This window comes from Ochotona princeps, chromosome X (assembly GCF_030435755.1).
Source record: "Ochotona princeps isolate mOchPri1 chromosome X, mOchPri1.hap1, whole genome shotgun sequence".
Taxonomy (NCBI): Eukaryota; Metazoa; Chordata; class Mammalia; order Lagomorpha; family Ochotonidae; genus Ochotona; species Ochotona princeps.
Window position 1 is genome coordinate 32,445,474 of NC_080865.1, and position 17,662 is coordinate 32,463,135.

General features: G+C 43.9%; 1 protein-coding gene across 2 annotated transcripts in view; it reads right to left on the bottom strand.

The window, feature by feature from the left end:
• Positions 1-17,662, bottom strand: part of KIF4A (kinesin family member 4A) — a 144,270-nt gene that overhangs the window by 749 nt on the left and 125,859 nt on the right. For both annotated transcript variants that reach the window (XM_058658272.1, XM_058658271.1), the window contains exons 22-29: positions 16,318-16,447; positions 14,337-14,507; positions 13,842-13,949; positions 12,729-12,806; positions 11,966-12,064; positions 11,244-11,423; positions 2,487-2,603; positions 18-140 (exon numbers count right to left, since the gene is read on the bottom strand). In XM_058658272.1, coding sequence (XP_058514255.1) covers positions 18-140; positions 2,487-2,603; positions 11,244-11,423; positions 11,966-12,064; positions 12,729-12,806; positions 13,842-13,949; positions 14,337-14,507; positions 16,318-16,447 — 1,006 coding nt within the window. The remainder of the gene's footprint in view (positions 1-17; positions 141-2,486; positions 2,604-11,243; positions 11,424-11,965; positions 12,065-12,728; positions 12,807-13,841; positions 13,950-14,336; positions 14,508-16,317; positions 16,448-17,662) is intronic.

The window sequence follows — 17,662 nt, forward strand, 5'->3', positions numbered from 1 at the left end:
GATAAGGAGGCTCATACCTTGCTGTTAGGAGTGGCACAGACAGGATTGAAAAAACTCAATCCCGGTGTCACCTCTGTGGGATCCTCCAGTCTGCAGGAGCCTTCAGAATCCCGGGTCCGCTCAACAGCACCTGAGCTATCCTGAGGGTCAAGCACACAGGCATCTCATCAACAAGATCCGCCTCTGCAAGTTTTCAAGAGACCCTCAGGGGCTGGGGGCGGGTGGTGGGGATGGCAGCGGTTGCCAGGCTGTGTGCTTGAAGCAGTGGAGCAATGCTTGGGGGCAGCCTCCAAAAGCAAAGAACTGGGTAGGATGGTGGCACAGGACATGTCTGTGAGGCAATGTTTAGAGCAGAGCCAAGCCCTGGTGGTCTCTTTGATTACCCTTCCTCTTGCTACAAACTGCACATTTTTGGTAGTTCTCTGACTGCCCATCTTTTATTCTTTTTAGATAAGGAAACTGAGTCAGAGAGAGAAAGCAAAAAGTTGCTTAGATAACAAGGTAACTGCAGTAGAGCCTGTGTGAATATGTTTGCCTGCTGTCATGGAAACAGCAGGACTGACAGGAAGCCTGTGATACTTGTGAGGTTCTGTATAGACTATCAATGGCAGTCACTCAAGTTTATCTCTGGGCCTTTGCTTTCCTTCTCTGTGAAATGGAAGCCCTGGACTAGCTCAGTGGTTTACACACCTGAAATCCTCAGAGGAAAGCTCAAGATAGGGAGTCCAAAAAGTTTACGGAAAATGAATACTATGACAAACTATTCATGGACTGCAAAGATGTTATGCTAGAATAAACTTTTTAAAAAGAATTCATTATTTTCTAGAAGGAGCGGAAGAAGAAGGCAGAGGTGTATGTGTGAGAAAGAGAGGGAGGGAGGGAGAGGGAGGGAGGGAAGGAGGGAGAGAGAATATCAGTAACACATTGGTTTCATTCCAGATGGCCACAGGGCCAGTGCTGGGAGCCAGTAAATTTTTCCAAGTTTCCTTGGTGGGTGCAGGTCTCAAGGACTTGGGCAATCCTCTACTGCTTTACCAGGATATTAGCAGGGAGCTGGATCCAAAATGGAGAATCCAGGACATGAACCAGCACCCAAAAGGGACGTAAGCATCTCAGGTTGCAGCTTTACCTGCTATGCTGCAATGCCGGTCCCTTAAACATCTTTTAATTCTATTCTTCCAGCAGCTTTTTGAAGTGCTCGTGTATATAAACAAGAGCAAATTGCTTTGGTTGAAGCGGAGTAGAACCACCAACAGGCCTCAAGGATTCAAATAAGAAACCCCAGGAACAGAGCAGCCTTAGAGTCCCTGTTACTTCTGTGATTCCCAGCCTCTGCTCTGGCTTGCTACCTCAGGCCTCTGGTGCTCATCTGACTTAGGTGTCTTTTTCATAGCAGACTTGGGACAAAACTGTTCACACGCAACTGTTCCGGAAATGCAGGAGACCATGCTCACTGGGAGTACCAGTCATCGTCTGAGGAACTGCAGTGCCAAGCTTTGGCTCCGGACACAGAGGCTTGGTGCCTGGCACGGACAGGAATCTGATCCGTTTGGTGCTGCACTCCTCAGGGCACGTTGTGCTGTTCTGGGTTCATTATTCCTGGGGGGATTATGAGGGGGTCTTGGAAGAGTTTTTGGAAAATGTGATATGAAAAAAAAATGTACATGGATTTCAAAAAAAATTTTTTTGCAGCACTGTGATGCAGCAAATTAAAGGTTCCATCTGTAATACCTGAATCCCACACGGGTGCCAGTTTGAGGCCTGGCTGTTTCAATTCTGATCCAGCTCCCCGCTAAGGCACCTGGGGAAGCACAAGATGGCCCAAGTCCTTGGTTTGGACCCCTGCCACCCTTGTGGGAGACTCAGATGGAGTTCCCTGCCTCTTCTCTGACCTGGTCCAGCCCTGGCTATTGTGGCCTTGTGGGGGAGTGAACCACTGGATGGAAGGCTTCTTCCACCTTCCCATCCCGCCCCTGATCCTCACATCCCTCTGCTTTTCAAAGTCTTTAGAACGTCTTGTTTTGCCTGAACTTTTGAAAGTACCGTCAGATAAAGAAGACAGCTCTAGTTAACTGAGTCCACAACAGTTACTATCAGAAGGCCCTGGCTCCTGTGGATCTTTGCCAGGATCTGTGGAGTAGCTCATTCCTCTGGAGAGGGTCTAACGAATAACGCCTTAGGCAGAAGAAGGATTCACTTCCTGCCTGGAAGCTGCCACCTCAGCCTGTGGCTCTCACCAGTTCAGCCAAGGCCCCGGACTTGTTGGATCCCGCCAGTCCATAGCCCTGTAGCTGCATGCTTTCGTTTGTCTTGTGGCTGCCACGGAAACTGTGGAGATCTCACGGCCTATGCTGGGGGCAGGGACGTGCACACCTCGGAAGCTTCCGGGAAGGCTTGTAGTGTCCGAAGGGGATTATGTGCACTTGTGGGGGTGGGGGACATGCAGGAGACTTCAGGTTTCCAGAGAGACACAGTACCCATCCTACCTTGTCTTGCTGGCGGTTCCGACACTTCGCAGGGTCACAGCTGCAGGTTGCACCACAGTCTAACTTTTGCTTCCTGCACCCACACTGTTTGTTTCCACACCAGCCCTTGCAGGAACACTGTGAAACATGTTTGCAGAAAAGCGCATTAGTGAGAAACATCAGAAGACGACCTCAAGGTACGTTCCCTTCATTTTGTAAGGCTTGAGAAAAAAAATGGAAAATAACATCATCTTTACTAAGCTTTGGTCTCCTTAATCCTCTTTTCTTCAGGTGAAGCAATGACTATCAAGAACCAGCACCAGTTTACCAAGAACAAATCATGCCAGTTAAATCCACTGGCTTTTGGGGAGAGCAGTATACTTCAAGGAGAGATGAGAGAAAAACTGCAATAAAGCAAGGCAGCAATGCCAACTCTGAGGACAGTATTATGGCCAAACTGAAGAACTTCAAGCTGGATGGCAGTAGAGTTAGATCTATTTAAAGGCAGTATAGTTGGGGCCAGCACTGTGGCATGTATGTGAAGTCATCATAAGTAAGCTACATCAGAACGCTAGTTCTAGTCCCTGCTGCTCTGCCTCCAATCCAGCTTCCATACCTGGCAAGGCAGCAGAGGATGGTCCAAGTGCTTGGATCCCTGCTACCCATGTGGGAAATCTAGATGGATTTCTTGGCTCCTGCCTGTTGCAGCTGTTTGGGGAGTGGACCAGTGAATGGGAAATTTCTCTTTCTCTTTGATTGTCACCCCATCTTTTAAATAAATACATAGACAAGTCCACTTAAAAAAAAAAAACAGTATAATTGCCTGTCATCTCTGTCATTATCCTTTCATCTGGCTCGCATTTCTACCGTAGGTCCAGTGTCAGCTAGGCTTTGTCCTCAGCACTTTAATCATTCAGCATTTTAATGAATCACTGATGATATGAAATGTAGTCATTTACATTTGAGAGCACTTTAATTTCCAGAGTACTTTCATGATTCTCATTTGAATTTCACCACCGGTCAACAAGGTGGGCACATTTATCAGTCTGAACCACAGCACTAAGCAGATAGGATGATTAACATGTAACAATCACAAAAACCAAAACTATTTCGATAGGCTGAACTGACGGGCTGAGGGTGGAAAGAAAAGAACAGGGAGAAATATAAGCTTGGTATTTGGGTTTTCCCTTAAATGAGACAGATATACAATATGGGAGGATGGGGAGAGATCTCGCTTAACAGTAGTTTGTGGAAACAGGGCCTAGGGATTTGAGGTGTCAGCAAGTTTTGTGAGGCAAAAGAAATGGTTGTCAAGAAGAGAATGTAGTCAGGCAGAATATGGAGCTCGGGAAACTTGGGGAGCAATTATTTCACCACACCCTGGACCAATCAGATCTCATTTGGGACATAGGATCCTATTTTAGAGTACTATGGGTTTTTTTTCTCATGCATGAAAAAGGAAAGACAAAAAAAAAACAAAAGAAAAGCAGCCACTCATGTACCTGCTGTACCCTCCCCCCTCTCCCCACCCCATGGGCTCCTAAGGCCAACGCAGACAGGAGTCTCCTGTGCACCCATTCCTGATCCTGTTTGCCAATTTCCCTCCCAGGCTCCTGAATTAGATGTTTATCATTCCTTCACGTGTCTTTTTTTTAATCACATGAGTTTTGTTCAAAAGAAAATGAGGAACTGGCTTGCATAGTTTCAAACCAATAAGAAATGGTATCTTATTGTTTGTTGATCCCATTCATTTTCTGTTTGTGTGTGTGTGCGCACGCGCATTTTGGGTCTTTTTTTTGCTTTTTAATTTTATGGTACAATTCCATAGACAATTCTTCATTTGCACTCTATGACCACACCACGATTTGTCTGCTCTCCCGAAAGTGTCATTTTTCACTCGTTACAAACAAGGCTGCAATAGCGATAGCTATGTTGTAAGAGCTTTTTTGCTAAGGCAAATCTTGAATCAGGAAGGATATTTTGTTGTGCACCTACCTCAGGGAGTTTGCTGTGTGTATATTTAAAGATAAAAACAAAAAGGGGTGAGTGACCAGAATGATAGGGAAACAAAACTATATAACAGAAATGGTGCAAAAAAAGGGGGATAGTTTGGCTTGGAAAAGATGTAGAGCTCACAGGATGAAGTGCTAAGGGTTAGGAGAGTCCTTGGCAACTATCTAAAGCATGATTTGAGGTATGAAGCCCTCTTGAATGTTACTGGTCTAATTAGCCAGAGCGCTGGATATTATGAGATGATGACAGTTTCTACAGAATTTCCAACTGCAGGAATGGACTCTGCCATCCAGAATGACACGGCACCACTTCGTCCTCACTCTCACGCATAATTCTGCTCCTGATCCCCCCCAAGACCAAATCCTCTCAAAGCTAAATATACCTTGTTTCCTCAATGAGTCACCACATAACATGGTTTCCAAGCATCCTCATCACTGTAATGATACACCAATTTGTTAAAGTTCATCTCTGATTGTGAGAGCCAGAAATGAGCACAACTTCCTCTGTGCAGTGTGACCATTTGTGAAGTGGATTAGGACAAACACCCCATCTATTATGAACCCAATAGTCCTGCTAACGAGTCCTAAAGTCACAGTTGTCTTCCTCCTGTTACAACTTTGTGGATTCATATCAAGTTTACAATCAAATCTAACACTTTTTTTTTCTTATAAGAACCATCACTTTTTTTTCTGCTATTGTGAAGATAGTATCTTTTAAAAAAATTTTTGATAACCTTTACATAGTTGATTAGGGCACACAGGATCAAGGGTTACAGGAAAGTGGGTAAGTGCATCTTTTTTTTTTTCTGACTGTGATGACAACATGTCGATTTATAAAAAGTAGCAATGATAAATATGATTTCAATGATTGCATACATTATTTCACCATGTGGCGACACCACTTTTTTAAAACACATTGTAGTGACTCCCCTTGTGTATAAATCTAACGTAAACTGTCCCATGGCTGACAAGGCTCTCCATGATCTGGCCTCTGAGTATTCCTCTCACCTTACTGTATGCAATCCTCTCCCACTTCCTACACTCCAGACACAACGGCTATTTTCGCCGTTCCCCGAGACACACAGCCCATTCCTGTGCTAAGGTCTTTCTGTTCGCTGTTCCCCTTCCCTGAAATGACCTTCTTCCGTGCTTATTCTGACTTTGTCCTTTGCTTTGTTATGTTTTCAGTGTAGATATCTCTTGCTCAGAGAGGTCTCTCTTCTGAGGTGCTCTTTCCTCATCCACACATTTTCTAGGATTTCACTATGTTTTCATTTCTTTCTCCATATCACCGTCTAACAGCATTTTGTTTCTCAGGCTACTGTGCACTCTTCCCACAAGAATGTATTTCTTGACAGCAAGGGTCTTATTGTCCTGTTTATTATATTTTCAGCCCCTAGAAATAGTGCTCAGAGAAGTTGGGCTCAATGAATAAACTTATTTACATATCAATATCTACTTCTTAACTATAATCGCCTATGGATACAATTACCGGGTCAAAGGTCAGAAGCATTCTTCAGGCTTCTGATCTGTATTTTTCCTAGTTCCCTTCCCAAAAGGTATATTCATCTCTATTCCCAACTGCAGTAGATGGGAATGTCCATTTTAGTCACCCCTGCCAACGCTAAATACCAGAATTAAAGGATCTTTGTGGCTTTGAATAAATTGGGCCAAAAGACAGAATTCCACAACAGTGTTCAACAGACACTGAACAACTGATTGCTGTGGCCTGGGTCTGGTCCTCTGACTGCTCACACATTTATCTAAAGGCTCTTACCTTGTTCACATTTCTTCTATCTGAAAGGATCACATCCTGAGAGTGGTATGGGAAAGGTTGTCACAAAGAAGGATGACATTTTGCATAGCCAAATCCAACAGGGATGAGAGAGAGGACAGCATATTTCAGCTCAGCAAAGAACAACTTTCTAATAGAATGGCCTGTCCTGTGAAATGGCGACCTTCCTCCTACAACGCTTCAAGCAAGCAGAGGCTAGATAAACACTGGCTAATGGCAGTACAGGAGACACACAGCAGACTAGCTACATGAATGCCATAAAATGTGTTAATTTCAATCTATTCTCTCTCGCACCAGCAAGCAGAACAGAATGTTAGACAAGGGGATCAGTGTTGTGACAGAACAGATTAAACTGCCACTTGCAATGTCAGCATCCCATACGGGACTCTCGGTTGCTTCGCTTTTTTTTTTTTTATTAATTATCTTGCATTATGTGACAGTTTCATAGGCTCTGGGAATCCCCCCACCCCTCCCCACGCCCCTCCCCCCTGGTGGATTCCTCCACCTTGGTGCAGTATTACAGTTCGAATTCAATCAAGATTCTTTCCTTGCAAACGTATACCAAGCATAGAGTCCAGCTACCCGTTGTCCAGATGGGTTGAACAGTTTCTTGGGGAGACCATTTCTGGTCCGAAGTTAGAGCTGGTAGAATATCAGCCCAGTCAATTAAGAGTCCCAATATAACATCAACAGCAATTTGCAACATTATGGAATTGACATGGTTTTGAGTAACCAGTATGTTAAAAAAAAAAAAAAAGCAAGTTCTTAACCACAAGCTATGATTAGCTCATTGACATTTCAATTTTAGTTTATATACAGGACCGGCTGCTATATACCTTAAAATGGCTATAGGGTACCATTCAGCTGTCTCGTGTCTATTTCTGGTGTTGAGGATTTTCCTGCACCTTCCCCCCCCAAAAATGTTCTGCACCTTAATTGTCGACAAATGTCTTGTTAGAGTTGCAAGCCAGTCTAGATTATCCTAAAATCTGCCAAGATCAGCAAAATTATACTTCAACACAACAAATGGCTAAAATGCTTCGCTTTTGATCCAGCTCCCTGCTAATGTGCCTGGGAAAGCAGCAGAAGATGGCCCAAGTGCTTGGGCCCCGCAAGGGAGACCTGGCTGCAGTTTTAAGTTTCCAACTGTGGCCGGGCCTGGCTCTGGCTGTTGTGGCTATTTGGGGAATGAACAGATACGTATCTGTCCCTTTGCCTTTCCAATAAATAAATAAACCCTAAAAAAATACACAGGGTATATGCACGAATATACCACAGCTGCTGCAACTCACTAGGCTGTCCCAACACCACAGTTGAGAAGTAATGGAAGGATTGTTTATATAGAATGAAAAGCACAGCTGTAACATCTCTGGGGTTCCCTTAAGCTTCTGGTTCTTAACCTGGGCAGCATACAAGAAATCTCTGGGAAGCTTTTCAAAAGGGCCAGATATTACACCTCAATTCAAGTCAATTTAGAATATCTGGGGCTTCCTGCGTTTAAAAGCTCCCCTGGGGATCCCACTGTGGTGCTAAGGCTGAGAAGTTCTGCTCTGGAGCCTGTACCTCTTCTAGCCTGAGCTCACTGTTCTGTGTTTTTGCTTTTCTTTTTAACGATTTATTTATTTTTATTGGAAAGGCAGATATACAGAGAGGAGGAGAGACAGACAGGAAGATGTTCTGTCTGTTGATTCCCTCCCCAAGCGACTGCAATGGCTGGAGCTGAGCTGATCCAAAGCCTGGAGCTTCTTTCAGGTCTCCCATGCAGGTACAGGGTCCCAAGGTTTTGGACCAGCTTTGACTGCTTTTCCAGGTCACAAGCAGGGAGCTGGATGGGAAGCAGGGCCGCTGGGATTAGAACCGGCGCCCATTTGGGATCCTGGAGCATTCAAGGTGAGGACTTTAGCCGCTAGGCTATCACACCAGGCCCCTGAGTTCACTGTTAACACTGTATCTCAGAAGGATAGATCTGGTCAAAACTATAACACAGAACATTAAGCTGCTGCCTGTGACACCAGCATCCCATGTTGAAGTGTTGGTTCAAGTCCAACTTGTTGTTTCTGATTCAGCTCTTTGCTAATGTGCCTAGGAAGGCAGCAGACAGTGGCCCAATTGTTTGGGTCCCCTGCCACCTTTCAAATATTTATTTATTTGAACAGCAGAGTTACAGAGAGGAAAATACAGAAAGATCTCCCAATTGCTAGTTCACTCCCCCAAATGGCCACAATGGCCAGGTCTGGGTGAGGTGGAAGCTAGGAGCCTGAAGCTTTATCAGGGTCTCCAATGTGGACATAGGATTCCAAGCACTTTGGTCAGCTTCTGCTGTTCTCCCAAGCCATTGTCAGGGATCTGGATAAGTAGAGTAGCTGGGACTTGAACCAGAGGACATCTGGGACATTGGCACTGCAGGAGGTGTTAACCCATTGCCCCATAACACCTGTCCCAAAATAAATCTTAAACAAACAAAAAACTCACAAAACAGGGTAAGAACTAGGTTGCCTAGACCCTGTTCCTATTAATACATGGCATGACCCAGGACAAGTTATTTTACTAATTCTTTTTTTGTTGTTGTTTCTACCAAACTAGACAAATGGGAATATTTGAAAAATGCTTACAGTACTTCGGCAACAATATTTGAATGGAATTTTGTATGTATCCCTTCTTTTAAGTTTCAGGGGGCATATAAGGCCGTATAAGTATGTATCATAAAAGCATTTTGTACAATTTTAACTGGTTCTTTGATTCATGACATTAGTGATGGGAGAGATCTTATGTGAGGCCCAGGAGACTTACTCAAAACCACCCAGTGAAACAGTGGCCAACTCTAAACAGGAACCCATGTCTACCTGGCTTCTAGGTCATTACCTTTTCTACTATAGCACATGACCTATCCTACAGCATCTCCATAATAAGCACGGGAAACATGACTGAGCAAAGAGCTATTCACTTTAACAATCTGCTGCAGTAACTTAAGCAATAATAATGAGGAAGGCTTTCATGCAAAGCATTAATGTCTACAGCTAATGTATCTGTGGCCAGTCTGATCAAAGATCCGTGCTAACACCCACATACTCTGAGGTTGCCAAAAGGGAAAAACTAGACTTTATATGCCAGCTTGCTCCCCGTAAAGTCCAGTTAGATTCAGCTCGCGCATTATAAAATCAGAAGAAATGTCTAGAAAAGAGTCATCTCTTACTGTTCTAGAAATTGGATTTATCACTGATAACACACACATGATTTCCTGCAATATTTGTTATACTTCCAAACTTCCCTTTTAACCTTAGGGCAACAGTGGTATAACAAATATGCTTTTCTCAAGGACAACGACACCCACATGTGCTTGACATTTGGAAACTTCTTTCTAGAGATTTTTAGGTCCTTTATCATTTATTTCTCTGTGTGCTTCTTAACCCTGCCTCCAATTATTTGGCTGACCTTTTCATCTACATTCAGCTTGCATTCTCCACTTCAACCCTGGCAGGGTTTTGTCAAGGAAATGAGAGACGGACACGTTCTGTCCCATTTTCTCTAAGTATTCGAACCCTCTGTTCCTTTACTGTCTTCAAGTGTTTGCAGTATGCTATTCATCTGTGCCAGAAATGTTTTCCCAGTCACACTCAAGGCTGTATTTCCTTTCTCATCTCATGGGGCAGCAGCAGTTACCTCTGTTCTGGAATGTTCCTAAACGATATCTTCCTGGTTTGACTGTTTAGGTGCTACTGAAAACTCCTTACTCTATTTCCCTGAAATGCATATACTGAGGTTCTATTGTATGCTTCTATTCTTTGCTCCGTTTTCCTACTAGATTATGAGCTGTTGTGAGGCTGTGTAAGGCTAAAGATGAGGCCCTGGTCCCACTGGAACACACCATACACAACAGACCGCATTCTGATGACTGACCCTGATGTCTTAGTTCCATAAGGTTGCCTTGGAAAAGGGTTTTAAAAGCTCATGTGGACAGTGGGCATTATGAGAAAAAGAACTGTAGAGATCGAAAAAAATGCTTTGTACTTGAAATGATCCTTCCATTCTCCCCTTCTGAGAAACTTTTGAAAACACCCTTGTGTACCTTAGGACTTGCGTGCTCTGGTGGTGTGGTTTTAGAAGGCTCAGTTCCCCATGGGGTGTGCTGTCAGCTAATCAAGTCAAGCAAGCATCTGCCAGGCAGGCTAAGGTAATTTGTGAAGTGTTTCCTGTAAGTGGAATGTGGCTGCAGGGCACAGTTAGGGTAGTGGTGGTGAACCATAGGACCTGGGAGGTTAATGTTTCAACATATCACATCAACGCCTGAGAACTATGCAGGACTACCATTGTTCAAGTAAACAAAGCATGCCTCAAAGTCAGTCCGTTCCTAACTAGCCTTAACTCTATGTGTTTGGTTTTCATTATTAGTTTTTCTCTGTAATTTCCTTTGCTCCTTAGTTGAGTGATCAAAATCATTCTATTACGGGAGAAAGACAAACTGGCCACTCAGTTTCTGGTATATAGTATTTACTGGCCTGACCATCCTGTGGTAGACTGGGGATAGGGGCAGAATATTTATTTGTTTTCAAATCCTGGTTGTCCTCTGGTTTGATGACCTTGGACAAAGTCATTTCCCTGCTGTGGGTCTGAAGTCCGTTCTGGAAAGTAATAAACATCTCACTGGATTCTTGTTGATAACGAAAAGAGTTAACATATGCGAGAATGTCTGAAAAATTGCTATAAAAAGTTGAAGGACTGTGAGGACCACTTTGGAATCAGCTTTCTATTCAGACTGGTAAGAAGCTGAAACCGTGATGAGTGTGCGCACGCGGGCAGCCCTTTCCAGCGGCCCAACGTTCGTCACAGAGCTGGCCCAACCAGCTCCCACAGAATGAAGTTGATGCCTGTGACTCAGGGGCGGGGGGTGTGGCCAGCGTGTTCCCAGACTCGGGAGCTTTCTTACTGGCAAAGAATGCTACACATGAGACCCCTGGTGGAGCCGGTGCCTACCCCTTGGATGTTCTTCTTGGACATTTTAGTTAATTTTGTTGGCTTCCATTCTTCATCATCGCCATCGTCGTCATCGCCATCAGTGTCCTCAGGATCATTCACAGAATACTCTGAATATTTGATATCCTCAATGTCCATGCTCTCTTCCGGGAACTTTTCTTTAACACGAGAAGGTTTCGGCTAAGTAAAAGAAGTTGGAATGGTTATTTAATAAGATTTTTAAGAAGATACATATGGCTTCCTATCTTCCCAGTAGCTGTCGCCAACTGTATTCTCAGAGCAGAGATTTTAGATGCCCTCATATAAACCCCTCTTGGCTTTACCAATTAGAACTGTGCTTCAGCCTTTGTCATCAGTCTTCGGAGGGCTAGAAGCTGGCAGCTGATCAATGGGACGCAGGAAGGGAGGACTCATGGTATGAGACATAAGGATCTTTGGATGGACAGCTGAACATTATCTTCTCCTCCCCTACTTCCTCCTCAGCTGTATTATGTAATGCCTTTGCATGACCCAAACTCAGCCCTCTGGGAGACGGGAGAAACGCCTATTTACCTTAGGATTCTAGGATTCTACTCCAGTTTTATCTGAGACTCCCAGGAAAATCAAGATGTCAGAATTTCGGAAGTTTAACTCTCAACTCTTTAAAATAAACCCTGTAGACTCAAACACTCACGTGAAACCTGGGCCATGCAAAGGCATCTCACAGGCACCGAACACTTTACCTTAGGTGGGATATATTCAAAAGATGAGTCTGGAGACAGAAATGAATCCCTAGGCAGAGGAGGTTTCTGTCTGCTGGCTACTTGGAGGAGGGTCAGCTTCTGTTTGAAAAGAAGAGACAACGTGTGTAAAATAGGGCAGCTCCTGGTGAGTGTTTGTGGTGAATACATCAACATTCCAGATTTAAGCTAACTCAATTTGAAACTTTAGTCGAGTGAGGCAGGCTTATGATAGAGGAGGCTGAAGGACCCTGACATTCTAAGATCAGTATTAGATTTAGAAAAGGGCATGAGAGGCCAGTGTTGCAGCACAGCATATTAAGCTACTACCTGCAATGCCTGCATCCCATACAAATGCCTGTTTGTGTTCTGGCAGCTCCACTTTCTATTTAGCTCCCCATTAATGTGCTTGCAAAAATGGAAGACAATGGCCCAAGTACTTGGACTTCTGCCACCCATGTGAACCTGGATGGAATTCTATGCTCCTGGCTTCAATATGGCCAGCTATTGCCAATGTAGTCCCATGGGGAGTGAACCAACTAATGGAAACATGCTTTCTCACTCTCTCCTAACTCTGCTGTTCAAATATATATATATATATATAAAGAAAATGACATGAAAAACTTGTGTTTGTATTACTTTGAGATTTACATGACTAGATCACATGGAAACTCACTAGAGATTTTATAAAATAGAGCTCAACCATCAAGCTGATGCAGCAACAGGCTCTTCCAAAGCTTGTGAAGTGGGTAGGAAACTGTATTACCTGCTTGATGAGTTCATTCTCACGGAGAAGCTGCTGATTTTGCTCACACAATTCTTGCATCTTCTTAAGTTCTTCATCCTATTTACAGATAGTGCAATGATAGGTGCGGTTATTTTGGGCATTACATGTGGGTTACCAAACAACTCACATAGATGACAACATACTGCTGCCAAGTTGCTGGTAACAGATGGTTTTGGCACAGCAGGCATTGGCACCCAGAAAAAATTCCCAGTTTCTAGGTGCCCTGAATGTCACTTCTATTCCAATGCTGTCTGGCAGTCCTGGCCACACTCGAAGGGATCACGGCTCTGCCCTACCAGGGTAATTCTGTTTTCTAGCCTCACAGGCTCTATTCTCTTCAGGATTCTGACTAGGAAGCCCACAGAGTCAGCTCTGCTTGCTTGTAGACTACAGATGCTTCTGTTGGCCCTTCTCAACATGGGCGAGACAGTGTATGTGCTATTCCAAGAAGCCTGAATAAACTTCCTGGCCCTTAAGATAACCATATTCATGCATATGAAGGCACTTCAACAAGTTTGTGCCAAAACAGAATTAGAAGATAACGCCCATTTTCTATAAACCTTTTTGAAGTACTCTCATATAATCCAAACTAGTTTGGTTATGCCTTGGATGAGAAGTGCCAAGGAAACCCTACAGAATTGGGAAAAATGATTCCAAGTTGCACTAAAATAGTACTCAACATGCTACTAAAGGGCGTGGTGTTCCCAGCCTCTGCAAGAGATTCAGACCCCAGGCATTTTACAAACATGTCAGGTCTCAGCTCTGAGCAAGTTCAGGAAGAAATGGGTGAATGCTCCTGGGAGTCTAAGATACTTTGGGATGACTTCACTTGCTCAGCTCTTAAGAGCTCAGGTTGGGGCAAAGAACCAGGAGGCCTCAAGGTCAGGTCTGAATGTGGTTCTGCTGTTTCCATTCCAAAAGTAGGTTTGGCTGATGTGTGGCTATATTCTGGGTACCCCTCGCCAGATCAAACAGGGCAAAAAGGTAGGAGAGGCACCCGCTGCAGTTCATTGCTCTCTCCTGCCAGGAAAATGGGCTAAATGAAGCAGGACTCCGGGTCAGGGGTGTGAAACCTTTCCCTTGTTCTCTTACCTGACACTTGAGTGTGCTCAGCAGCTGCTGCTCCTTGCCACTGGTGGACTCCTCTAGCTGCTTCTCGGCCACTTGGCTTTGCTGCAGCTGGCTGAGAAGGTAGAGCACCTGCGGAGAGACACTATCTGATGCGTGGCCTCAAAGGAGGAAAGAGAATGTTGACTTCTTTCAAGCAGTGGCCCAGTGATTCCTCTTTGATTTGGGAATCGAGTGCTCTGTCCCGTGGCTCTCAGGGCCTAAGGTAGTAGGCGCAGCAATGGCATTTCACATTGTGTGCCTCCTGGCATCCAAGCTGGGTGCTGGCAGCTTTTTTTGCTAGTACGTGTGAGCTCAGACAAATCATTTCTTTCTGGTTCTGGTTGGCTATTTGCAAAATTTGGAGATGAGCACATGGCCCTTCAAAGGAAATGTTATATGCCCCCACTACTTTTTAACTAACCACAGTCGACACCGATTGTGGCTTTCTCAGGGTAGTGTGTCGGCTCGTCAGTTTACCTTCTCCTGATGCTGCTGCTCCACTCGCACCAACTCAGCTTGTAACTCTGTCTCTATCTCAGCAAAATGGTTGCGCTCCTCAAACAGCACCTTCTGCATGTCTGCGCAGCTGGCCTTGCTCTGTTGCAGGCTGCTTTCAAGCTTGCTGACCTGGATTTTGGAGGAGACGAGCTGGAAAAGATAGAAGATCACTTTATTCAGAGAACGACCACCTTTGCTGGCATTCATTAGGCACAAAAGGTCAGCTATGCTGAAATGCTCTGTGTGGAGTTCTTCCATATCCAAGTCTATTCATATTTTTTCAAGTCGTTTGGATTCTAACATTGATTACCAATAATATGACTGTTCTAGTCCCGGGCCAGGAGTCCAGGTTTCTGCTGAGAGAAGTGTCTTAAGGCTAGAATCAGCACTAAGGTCCTTTTATTTTTGCTTAGCCTTGAGGCAATAATAAACCTGACACAAACAGTAACTGACAAATCCAAATCCTGACATTTAAGAAGCTCTTACTTCATTTTAAAGAGAAATCCACAGGACACACCCTATGGCCAATTATGTCCTGTCTCGGAATGCCTGTTCTCACGTGTCAGAACGCGTAGACACACTAGCTGAGACTCTAGATCAGGTTCTTTAAGCTAGATTGATATCCTACACTGGCCTACTTTTACATCCACTCCGAGCTCAGATGGCGAACATCACAAATACCAGTGTTCACAAAACGAATCAGGATTTTCTTAGTAGAACATGTGTGCTCCTCCCACACAAAAATATAGAAAGGCTAACATTGCTCCAACTTGTAGATTCTTGAATGAAACAGCCTCCATCATCAGAAGTGATCGACTTTCGTCTCTCCTGTGACCATGACATATGTTATATTATTTGAAGGTCAGGGAAGAAGATTTTTCCTTAAATGAATATTTATATGTGCAAATGTGCTTAGGTTTTCTCTTTTCTGGATCATATGTCAAGTCTTCTCAATATACAACTTATAGGTCTAAGGGGTATTTATAAAGAGTAGTACATATGCCAGCTTGGTTTTTTTTTTTTTAAGATTTATTTTTAATTTTTAAAAGGAAGATTTACAGAGTGGAGAGACAGTGAGAAAGTCTTCCATCCACTGGTTCAATCTCCAACTGGCTGCAATGGCTAGAGTTGAACCAATCTAAAGTCAGGAGCCAGGAGCCTCTTCTGGGTCTCCCACATGGGTGCAGAGTCCCAAGGCTTTGGGTCATTCATCCTTTACTGCTTTCCCAGCCCACAAGCAGGGAGCTGGATGGGAACTGGAGCTGCCAGGACGTGAACCATTGGCCATGCAGGATGCCGGTGCATGGAAGGTAAGGATTTAGCCAGTAGGTCATTGTGCTAGGCCCACCAGCTTGTTTAACCAGTGGTCCACCATGGCATCCTGGTACTTTCCTAATAACTGTTAATATTAATTGAGCACTTCTTATGCATGAGGCACAAAAAGATTTGTTTCATTTTTTTTTAAGATTTATTTATTTTTATTACAAAGTCAGATATACAGAGAGAAGGAGAGACAGAGAGGAAGATCTTCCGTCCAATGATTCACTCCCCAAGTGACTGCAACGGCTGGTGCTGCACCAATCCGAAGCCAGGAACCAGGAACCCCTTCCAGGTCTCCTGAAAGGGTGCAGGGTCCCAAAGCTTTGGGTCGTCCTCAACTGCTTTCCCAGGCCACAAGCAGGGAGCTGGATGGGAAATGGAGCTGCCGGGATTAGAACCGGCGCCCATATGGGATCCCGGTGCATTCAAGGCAAGGACTTTAGCTGCTAGGCCATGGTGCCGGGCCCTGTTTTATTTTTTTTTAAGTGACTGGCATGCTATTGTTTCTATCAACCTTTACCTCAGTATATTATCTGTAATGCTAGTAACAATAAGCTGACAACAGAATTCCAAGCCCAATATCTTATTTGAAAGCTTCCTCACCAGACCCCATACTGCTGGCAGGAAGAAGGATGTTTACCTCTGCGATTAAATATTTGAGGGCACACTTGGCTTCCAGAATGGTAGCAATATTTTCCCACCGTTGCTTTGGTCTATCTTCACTTTCTGCATCCAGCAGCTTCTGCTGTAGGTCAGCAATCTGTGCACTCCTTCAGGGAGAGAAACAGTCAACCTACTGTGGACAGCTAAAACACCAACGAGAACGGCAGGGACCCCTCAAGAGCTATCAGGCAAACGTCATTTGAGCAATGATTTAGAATTTTCTATAATATCTTGAATCCTGTTACAATGGAATGCCAAGAGATTACACAAGTGGTATTACTTTGTTAAATGCAGGTAGAAATAAATGACTCATAGAGTGGGAATTAGGAAAATAATAGTAAGACTTGTGGTGTCACAGATCAGTTGTAATGCAACTTTATCTTGACAGCCTAAGAGCCCACATTGTGATGTAACCCACCCTTGCAGGGTGAGATCTGGGTTGGAGACCTGAAGAAAAAAGCTCAAAAATAAAACAAACAGGTAGGTACACTATCTAAGCCAGAATCAAATATCGAATTGATACCTAGGGTTGATATTGTCAGCTCTGGACTTTCTTTCACATTTTTTCTAAAGAATTCTTTTTAGTTATTTGAAAGGCAGAGAGAGAGAGACAGCCTCCCATTTTGTTGGCTCATTTTCCAAATGGCTGCAACAGCCAGGGCTGGAGCTAGGAGCTTCATCTGGGTCCCTCCCATGGGTGCAGGGGCGCAATCACTTGAGCCATCTTGTGCTGCTTTCCCAGGCACACTAGCAGGGAGCTGGTTGGAAGTGGAGGGGCTGGGATTTGAATTATATCCTATGTGGCAGCTTTACCCACTAAGGCACAAAGCTGGCTCTAAGATCTAGACTTTCTAAGATTAGTGGTGCGCTGATTGAAGTGATGGCTTAGAGATACTTTCAAATCAAGTATGGTCTAGGCCAAGGTGCATACATTATTTCCACTTCATTAACAGTCTCCTCGGATTTTGCTCTGTGTCTGGTGAGACAATGCATACCAGCATATGATTAAACAGGCAGTGCTATGTAAGTAAGGTTGGTACAAGACAAATCTTAAAGTAGTACTTTTCAATTTTAGGGATCTTAGGACCCATTTATGTTTTTAAAAATTATTGAGGACTCTGAAGCAATTTTGTTCACATATATTTCATCTATAGACATCTACATAATTAGAAGGCAAAACTAAGAAAAATTTTAAACATTTATTCACTTAAAACTAATAAGCTCATTATATCTCAACATAATTTAATAATATATTTTCTAAGGCAAGAAACAATTTAGTGAGAAGAGTAGGATTATTTATTTTAGCAAATCTCTTTAAGGTA